Source organism: Anguilla rostrata, chromosome 11 (assembly GCF_018555375.3).
Source record: "Anguilla rostrata isolate EN2019 chromosome 11, ASM1855537v3, whole genome shotgun sequence".
NCBI lineage: Eukaryota > Metazoa > Chordata > Actinopteri > Anguilliformes > Anguillidae > Anguilla > Anguilla rostrata.
In genome coordinates, this window is record NC_057943.1 from 22648642 (window position 1) to 22658829 (window position 10188).

Genomic DNA, 10188 nt, shown 5'->3' on the forward strand with positions numbered 1-10188 from the left:
TAATGGGAGGTTATAACAGTTGTGAGATGCCATCCTCATCCCAAATGCTGGTGTCTCTGATATAAAAAGGTTGTTGCCAAGGCAACATACTAAACAAACTAGCTATCTGCCCTTATGCAGTGTAAACAGACGATTACGTTTTTGGTATCAACAAATATCACGGAGGAGAAAAGCAGGAAAATATTTGATTGTTTGTGTGGTCCATAGAACATAAACATAAGCTAGGTCATCCAGTATTAGCCCATGTTATAGACAGCAATGTGCAGATAATCAAATGTGTAGGTCTGAAATGTGTATGTTTGTTCAGTGAGCTGTGCCTCCAAAATGATAAATCCTAGGTATGCCACTGCTGTTGACAGCGCACTGTTAATAATTCAGCCGAATCATTTCTTCCACCCTCTCGGCATTTTGCCCCATTGGGACCTGAGCTCCATAAACTTCCTGCATCATATCCTCTCCCCATATTTTCATAAGTCTAAGCATATTTTTTTCTGCCCTTTGAACCGCTGCAGTCTCCATTGTTATATTTCGTGACAGCATTGAAGTCTGAAATGGCACTTGACCTCAGAAAGCTATTTTTGCAGATTCCCCCTTTCACAGCTTACAGCAGTGCTGCCTGCTAGATGTAGAGGTCTGGAAATATGCCTACCATGTCATATCCCTCTCTCTCTTTCCTGTGGGTCAGTTTTAGTTTTCTTTTCTTTTGCACATTTACATCAAAATGAACATCATTACACCAAGCTGACAAAACGGATGTTCAAATTAAGTTTTTCAAAAGGACGTATTGGCAAGAAAACTACAGTTTCGTCTTCAGTGTGAAGGAGAGAAATAAGTTTGTGTAGAGGTGGCCAGTTGTGAAACATTTGGTTTCACATATGGTGAGAAGCAAAGAGGTTTACTGGGAGGGTTGTTGCATTCTCTCATTAATTTTTTAAGTGAAATCCATTCAAATCAAATCCATTCACTGCACAAATGAATTCATTTCAGTGATGATAAATGGTTTGAGATAATAAGGATTTTTTTTGTATGGAAAGGAAAACAAGACCGTGAATCATGTTTAGCCATCTGTATGACACTGCATATCCTGTGTCAAGCAAGCCTTCCATTTTTATAATGTGGAAGAAGATCAATGTATCATGATGAAATACAATGCCTGTTGATATATTTCACTCCTCTAAAACATGATCCTGACCAAAAATACAACCCACTTATTCATACACTCCCTTTACAAAGATCACAGGGTGTATCTCCATGGCATATAGACAGTAAGATTAGTGACCCAGGGCTGTTTTATATAGTAGCCACCCCCAAAATAGCTTGGTATGGTAATGAACAGTGGTTTGCCTGTAGAGAGTAGTGGGCTGGGGTCAAAGTGCATGTGGGTGGGTGTGGACCAAACTAATTAGAGAAGCATTCACAGAGTATTCACAGAAGGGATGGGCTCTTAGTCCTGTGGGAAGATAGAAATAGCAAGACATGTCAGACATAGCCACGAGTCCCATTTAAATCCATGCTTTAAACTGAGCCCACTCATATCAGTGCAGACAGACAAAAAAACAGGGACAGACTCATTGTGATGAATTCATTTAGAGAATGAAGGCCATTTCTTAAACTTAGACTTACTCTAAAATATGCTTTCTCATGCTAATTAAAACGACGGATTTAATTAACTGATTAAAATAACTTTCAGACATTTGAACTTATTAAATTATATCTTGGCCATTCTCAATTACGAGTTCCTTTTATCCATTTTATTCAAACAATGAAATTACTAATGGCCGGAAAAAATAAATAAATAAAAACAAAGACCTGACAAATCCACCCATTCACTTATGCTAACATATTAATGTATCTGTAAAGCATCTTTCTTTTCAAGATTGTATAAGGAAAAGTTCACCTAATTGTTCAATCCATGGTGGTTAATGTGAAACATGATTAGCATTTGGATATAAAGCCTTGTGGGAAAAAGGTTTCTGCTGGAAGTGGTGTGGGTGAGCCAGTATGGGGCAGTGCTCACTCTCATACCAAGCAGGCAGAAACCCCCATTACAGTGTCAGGGTGCTTTTGAAGACCCCATCTTCACGTCCTCAGTCTTTCATTCAATGTCTGAATAAAATTAAAATATACTATTGTGTCAATGCCAATTAGTAGATGTCGTTCTCTGATCAGCAATCTCCTGCTGGGGCACCTTTACTTTACTTCATAGAAAAGAGCTTAATCAATGATTGCATGATACCAAACAATTTACCATGATAGCTGTCAACCAGTAATTCATACCAGTGCATACAAATCATCTCCCCACCTATTTCCATGGAGAAACCTTCAGTTTGTGAAACATTCAGTCAATTAAGGCATTTCAACGTTTCCGTTCTCAGCTTTTCAGCTTCAGTTTGACGGGTTCATCCTTAGGTGTTTGTGCTATACTCAGTATAGAGGCAGTTCCAAGTTCCCACACTTGCAGCCACAGGCTGCTGAACCCCGCCCTTTTCCTCAGGAAGGCCCCGCCCCTCATCCGGTGGATTGCGGTCACTTCCGCGTCAGGTGGATGCCGACGGCTGAGCAGCACTTCCCTATGCTCCTGAAGAGTGGTGAGATGAACACCTCCAGCACGCTGTTCCACAGGGTGCACGGGCACCGCGTGTTCAGGAGGAGGATCTGCACACATGGCATGATGAGCCTGGAGGGGAAACAGGAAAATATGTACCACCGGCGAAGCAGGGACTCAGGAAGTGCACTGCTCAATGCAAAGAGCATGCGTTCATATCAAGAGGATAGATAGACTAATAATAATAATAGCTAGCTTCATGCTCCCATCCCTATTGTGAACTGGCTCTTTGCCAGACATACCATATATGGAGGCAGGTCAGGATGGCAAAGAGTATGCCACTGATCAGAGATACAGGCACAGCAAGCAAGGTGGTGAAGATCCTGTAGAGCCACACCCTGGAGACTTCAAACAGGGTATGGCTGCAGATCCAAACCTTGTCAGTGCTCCGCACTGACTGTGGCTCAGCAATCACATCCTCAAAGGAGACCTGGAGATGGAGACAGATGATCCAGAACCTATTACCTACACATGAAGGTTTTAGATCAGGTTCCCCACCCTCATTCTGGAGAGCAACAGTGCTACAATGGTGCTGATCCAGATAATTGCTTGACTTAAAGTGGATGACTTTAACCTGTCTTTCTATTTTACAATGGGTTGGTGGATCAGCGAGAGATCACAGTGCCTGCGTCACAGTCCGTCAGGACTCTTCAGCTCTGGTCCCTATGCCCAGAAGTACTGTCTCAGTGGCTTTGAAGAGCAGAACACTTTGAAACTGTCTATGCACAAAGTCTGTTGTGTGTATTGAAAAGTATTTCTAACTCCAAACATTAATGGAGACAGATCTGAAACAGTTAGGGACTGTGTTTATGTTTCGGCTTTTTAGGCCTTCAGAGTCAGATTTTGAGAGTTCAGAAGGTTTTCCTGCTGTTTTAAATGACAGACTCCAGACTAGGAGGAGGCCCCAACTTCTTAGCTGTTTAGTACTGAATCTAAAGTCATCTTCATCTACATAGGACAGACTGAGCCTGCAATTCTGCACTGCCACATACTGTAATGTCCCTTGATGTGCAAATTAGACCTTTGAGGAATGTGGCCTAATATTCTTGGAAATTAAACTCCTTTGGCTGCTGTCTGTGGAGCCAGTGTAGGGTCAAAAAATTTTGCAACTTAAAACAAAGAAACGTAACTGAAAATGAAAAATGTTGAAACTGAAATACTCCTCGAAATTGAAAAGAAATTTATGAACAAAATCAAGAACACTGCATGAAAATTAGTACAATTTGAACATCACGTCAGAATAAATGTATTTACTGTGGAATTTTCTTTGATCAAATATCTTGTTTTCTGTTTCTAACCTTCTCCTTTCACTTACAATGTTGTTGTTTTTTTCAGTTTGAAATCTTACTTTTTCAGTTTCAAATCTTCAATTTCAACTTCAACCAAATTTCATCAAATTTTTGACCTTGGCTTGGGGTGGGCTTTAGGAGAGACAGTTGGTTCCCATTTTCAGTTTCAAGGTGTGGTTCATTTTGACTGAGTGTTAAAAGTGAAGATATTATGTGTGGTGACGATTCATTCAGAAGTAAGTCCAGAACAGCACCGGGCAACCGGGGGAGTCTGTCGAGCAGTCAGTGGTGTATGAGGCTGGCTAGCTAGTTTGTGCATGTTGATTTACCAGGTGAATTGCTATTATAAAAATTATGATGATCATGTTGACAATTATATTATATAGTAACGTTGTCGCTTATTTCCAGGTGTCGATAAGGCAGATCCCAGAAGAACACCCAAATAACTGCAGACCTCTCTAGCCTCAGCTAAGGTCAGTGTTCATGCTGCCACAATAAGAAAGAGACTGGGCAAAAAAGGGATTCATGGGAGAGTAGGGGAAGCCAATGCCAGCCAAAAGAAACATCAGTGCTCATCTCACATTTGCAAAACAGCACCTGAATGATCCCCAAGCCTTTTAGTATAATGCTCTATTGACAGATGAGTCAAAAGTGGAACTTTTTGGATGACACAGGTGCATTATGTAAGAACATCATAGCAACAGTCAAAAATGGTGGCAGTGTGATGGCATGGAGTTTTCTTTGCTGCCTTGGGACCTGGACATCTTGCTATTATTGAAGCCATGAATTCTGCTTTGTACCAGAAAACTTTTAAAGAGAATATTTGGTCATCTGTTCATGAACTGAAGCTGAAGCATAATTGGGTTATGCAGCAAAACAGTGATCCAAAACACAAAAGCAAGTGCACATCTGAATGGCTGAAAAGAAACAAAATTAAAAGTTTTGGAGTGGCCTAGTCAGGTCCTGATTTGAACCGAATAGCAATGCTCTGGCAGGACCTGAAACAAGCAGTTCAAGCTTGAAAGCCTACCAGTTTGTCTGAATTAAAGCAATTTGGCAAAGAAGAGCAGGCTAAATTTCCTGCACTGCGATGTGAAAGACTGACATAAAATTATAGGAAGTGTGGTTGCAGTTATTACTGCTGAAGGTGTTGATAACCAGTTTTTAAATGTAGGGGGGCAATTACTTTTTCACGTGGGTGATATGTGTGTCGGTTGACCTTTTCCATTAAATAAATGAAATATTAGCTTTTGGACTGAGGTGGTTAATATGCTGTCATCTGTTTTAGAGAAACACAAAAGTTAGCACATCCAGCGGAAGGTTTCATTCTCAGTGCAGTGATGAGCTGAATGGTCCACACATCCTTATTGTGCGGTACTGACAGAGCTCTCAGCATGTGACTGACCCTAGTGTCCCTTAGGGACGGGTTTGGGAGGGCAGGATAGCCCCCACCTCATCAAGTGTGCCCCCTCTGATTAATCAGGCCCCTGCCAATCTGCCCGCACCCACTTTGTAAATAGTGCCCTACTTGTGCCCAGTGGGCCGGACATATGAGAGGTGAAAAAAAGCAGCAGCTGGCATCATGTGTTTCAGAGCCCAAATTTGTGCTGCCCTGACTAGGGGTGCATCTACAGACTGCACAACTACACATTCCAAAATATGAAGTAAAAATTAAAAAAATTAAAATTATGGAAAGATGTTCTGAAGCATGTTTTTAAACTGAATACATACCCATATTGGCTTCCGGTTTCTGAAAGTAAATCAATGCAGTCTAAATTTTTTAATATGGTGTTTAATGAAGATTTTGATATACTTCTTACTTCTTATAGCAACAGATGGGGTGTAATGGAATGCACCCCAGACCACAACTCACACGCACACACACACAGACACAAAATACAAATGTGAACAGGTGTCATATAGCACATAAAGTGCTGCACTTTTCAACATTGCCACAAGGGAGCAGCAAAACCACAAGCCACGTATGCTCACTAAAATAATTTTATGCTTTGAAAAAACCAAAATGATTTGACAAAACTGGTATGTGTTGGTTTCATGGCATAGCATATTTTCATTGAAGTGACTATAGCAATGATTCCATCCTCTCATGTCACCAAAGAGCATTTGTGTTATTCATGTATATAACAAAGCTGTCCCAGTACAAGTAATGAACATGCGCTTTATTCCAGTGTGTGCTGTGCGTTTTGAGTTACCTTGAGGCACTCATTGACTCCGCGAGGGTCTCTCTCATTGAGCAGTGGCCTGGTGTCGCTCTGTGTGGAGACCACATCGTCCTCCAGGGGAATCTCCACGTCATCCAATTTGATCTGGGTCTCCTCTAAAGAGTCTTCCCTCATCATTGTGTCAGTCTAGGGCAGAGAAAGATCCAGAATCCACAAACCACGAGGCAGAGAAGCACACACACACACACATACACAGCCCAATCTGCCTTTCCAGACTGGGCTTCCTGCTTGCCATGGCAGTAGGATATATTAGGAAAGTGACTGTGACCCCCTGGAATCTCCATACTGGAGTAGGTTGCCCCCACATAGAGAGGCAGACACTTGAATAAATAGGTCATTAATACTCGGGTAAGATATTTCCCTGTATAAATATTGGCCACTGTAAACTGTAATGAAATAAGGCCTGTTCATGAGCTTTTTGAGAAAAAAATGGGAAAAGTGTTTGATTTAAGAAAGTTTAAAGTGCTGTATTCAGGGTCTTAAAATTCCAGGCATTTGCAGTGATATGGTGTCATTTAAATATTTGTTGTGTTTGAATGAGTGCACAAAGGTTCATCCAGCCAGCACAGGGTATTCTAAGAAACACAGCATTATTGTAATGTTATAGAAGCTTTTACAGCACCATTCACAGCAAGCTTATGGCAGTGCCAAGTGTTGGCTATAATTATGCCCATTTTGAAGATTTACATCCAACAGGAAGCAATCAAGACAAGTGGAGCAGGAAGGGAGCGTAGTGGAAATTTCCACAGCTCCATATCACTGGCCACACATAAAATGCCAACGCTCAGTCTGCCTCATTTTAGATGAAAGTTTCTCAGCACTCGTGAGAAGTGATTCATTGGTGCCGACTGTGTATGAAATATATTTTTCAGCTTTAAACTGTGGCCGGGTAACTAGCAAATCCGGGTTCTTCCTGTTTCCAACAGCTACTTGTTTTTGTGAAATGCTATGCTATGTGAACAGGCGGTTTAACTGTATTTATGTATTATAACACAATTGATTTGTCCTTTTTCACCACTGTTTAACACACTATGTTGATGGTGAAACACTAACAATATATTAGAATAATGAACTGCATATTTTCAACCAACTGAAGCCATTTCACAGAGATATCCAGAGGACCAGCTGTGACCATGAGCCCTGAGACAGGCCAATGGAAACTGACATATGCCCTTCCAGATGCATCACGCATAAAAAAGCAAAATGGGTCCATAAGTGCTCTCTGCCAGAGTGCGGTGTGTTTATGTGAAATCCTAACATGCTCTCCAAAATTTCTCCTCCCAGAAGAGAGTTGGTCTGCCCAGAAGAAACCTTGCAGCCATGCCCTTTGGGTTGAAGTTAACGGAAATGGAACAATGCTGTGCCTGTCACCTTGAGGTGCGGTAATGTGGAAAATGTGACCCTGCGCACAATGTTAGACCCCCACTGATGCTCTTGAGTGCAGAAGATTTCACAATGCACTTTCAGGGAAATGTGTTTTCCCCAACCTTTGGACCCATTAGCTGATTGTCCTCTGACTGCTATTAATAGCCAACAACAGCCTTGACTGAGGCACGTTGACACTTGCTGCTTGGCCTTTTTGACATTTGTGTTGGCCTGCAACATAGATCAAAAAGCTAATGTTACATTTGCCAGAAAATGTACACGGGGTAATTATTAAGCTGGTTTCTATGGTGGATGTAATTTAGCATCAGTGTTTGGTGCCTTTGCCAATCACTCAAACCCAACTCCTGTAAGCGGCTGACCCCTTTGCATGATATACATACATATGTACATGTGTAATTTATGTACTTCTAAACAAATTCTTCTCTCCCCCTGAATACTGGAGCAATTTTAAGTGATACCTCCCCAATATTTCAGACAAAAACCAGCGTATGACTGTGTGCTCATGACAGCTAACATGCTCATGAAGTAGACATGTTTTCCCATGTACGCTTCACTTCTGATTGAAGTGAGATGTACAGCTCATGCATCGCTTTCACATAATGAGCGCTATATCTTCAGTCGCCAGTAGGTTTCCTGTCTTCCCTGTTTGAGTGCACCTAAGTGAGTAAAGAGTGAAACAGGATGTATGAGAAACTGTGAGCTCTGTGTCTGAGGGATCAGAGCCGGTTTGTAGCGGGTGAGATCTTGGTAAGGATGACAACGTGCACGGTTCCTCGTTCCTGTTCTAGTGGGAGACAGAGCCATGCTAATGGATTCCTTACTGTGGTAGATGGTTGGACACGTGCATAGTGTGAATTAAAACAGCGAAGATCTCGTAAAGGAGAGGCTGATCCACAGGTCTCATACCTCATTTCCACTCCTCCTGGCTCCATGATGTTAGTCTGTGGGGGACGATTGAGATTATTAATGCAGAGAAATGCATTTTTTTTTGAGTCCCACTAATGCCCTTATTGACATCTACCTACTAGTGGGCTTTCGTAACATCCACAGCAATGCCCCCCCCCCCCCACCACACACACGACTGAAATGCATGGTGAAGTCGGAGTGATAATGTGCTTTAACCTTGTGGAAACAGGCCATTAACAGCACCGACTGGGTGACTGTTGTGTAATCAGATCCTTTTTAAAAAATAACATGATACAGAAGGTGGAAACCGAGTGCAACATTGGGGATGTACCTGCAATCACTTAAGTGACTGTGGAAAAATCACAGTAGAACAACAGAAATAAAGAACAGAATGGTCTAATATCGGCTGCCCATATGAAAGCAGGAAGCATTTAAATGTTTAATCGGGGAAATTACACTGAATGCCTCAGCCGATCATTCATCCCTGCCAACGTGCCTGTCCCTAATCCCACTACTCCAGCTTAACCATAAATGGACATTGGCAACGTTTTAGAGTGTTCCGTCCACTGGCCACACCTGACTCTCCAGCTGTTCCCGTGGTTACAGCATCCTCAGCCCACATATGTCACTTTGTAGCTCTATTAACTACCATTTACTGTCACTGGACAGTCCAAAGACAAATTCTAGCACCACCTCCATTGCGTGATTCCTCTAATTGTTAAGAGATTTTTTTAAAGAAATGCAAGGGTCTGTTTCTATGTAACACAGTGATCAACATTTCATTTATAGAATTAAGCTGAAATAAAGAGTTTTTTTTCTCTCATTTCATCATTTCTCTATAAATTAATACATTACTGAGAGAGACAGAATTCTGCCTTCCATCAGCATTTGATTTCAAAGCACTGTTTGGAACAACTTTCACTTATAAATACAATTATTACTTTTTCATGCAAACAGTTTTTTAATTTATATTTTTGTTTAAAACTGATGTATGGCTTAATGCTCCTAATTATATAATTGTGTGTTAGTTGAAGGAAAACAAACATTTTTGACATTCCCTTACCAAAAATGAATTTTAATCTAATTTATCATAAAATGCATTGTTCAGAAAAAAATATAAATGCCATTGGGAATGTCATGAGAATAAATGAGAAATACATCAGCTTTCCATTTTATGTATGAAAAATTCACAATAAATGGTGGCTTTTGGTCATACAAAGAATGGTTTGGAAAATATGATGATGAATGGTGACCATACATTTTTGTTGAATTTGTTTTAACATTGTGGACATTGTTTCACATGAAGATCAAATAGTATGAAAGTGTCATACATGAAGAAAAACTAGAGTAAAAATAACTCGCTAGAAATAATGAGGGATTAAGTAAATCAGTCCGATAGTAAGTTGTGAAAACAGTTCCTCTTTGAACTCAGCCCAGAGAGGGCTGTGCATCACTCTGACCTTGAAAGGTCACACATGTTTTCAGTGAAAGAGGCTCGTGTGAATCATCATTTAGGTTGCAGGCTTATTGTGGAAACTGCATAGATATATTCATTTGTGCTCAAAGTGGCAGCTGCTTGTGGCTCGAAAAGGACACGTTCTGTTGCTTTTGATATGCTTGTTCTGTTATTCATTTTTCAGTTGGGTTTGTGTTGAAAAGTCTCCTTATTCAAATTAGGAGACAGAAGCTGCTTTTCTGGAGCTGTCACGTCACATGTATGAATTTCTGAAGATGAAGGACTTTTTATTTAATATAGATC

General features: G+C 40.9%; 1 protein-coding gene across 1 annotated transcript; it reads right to left on the reverse strand.

Moving 5' to 3' along the window:
- Positions 1-1051: 1051 nt before the first annotated feature.
- On the reverse strand, positions 1052-6355 carry LOC135234319 (caveolin-2-like). Its single transcript, XM_064298797.1, has 3 exons — positions 6108-6355; positions 2848-3035; positions 1052-2677 (listed from the first exon to the last, which is right to left on the reverse strand). The coding sequence occupies exons 1-3, from the start codon at positions 6252-6254 to the stop codon at positions 2527-2529; spliced, it is 486 nt and encodes a 161-aa protein (XP_064154867.1). The 5' UTR covers positions 6255-6355; the 3' UTR covers positions 1052-2526.
- Positions 6356-10188: the final 3833 nt, after the last annotated feature.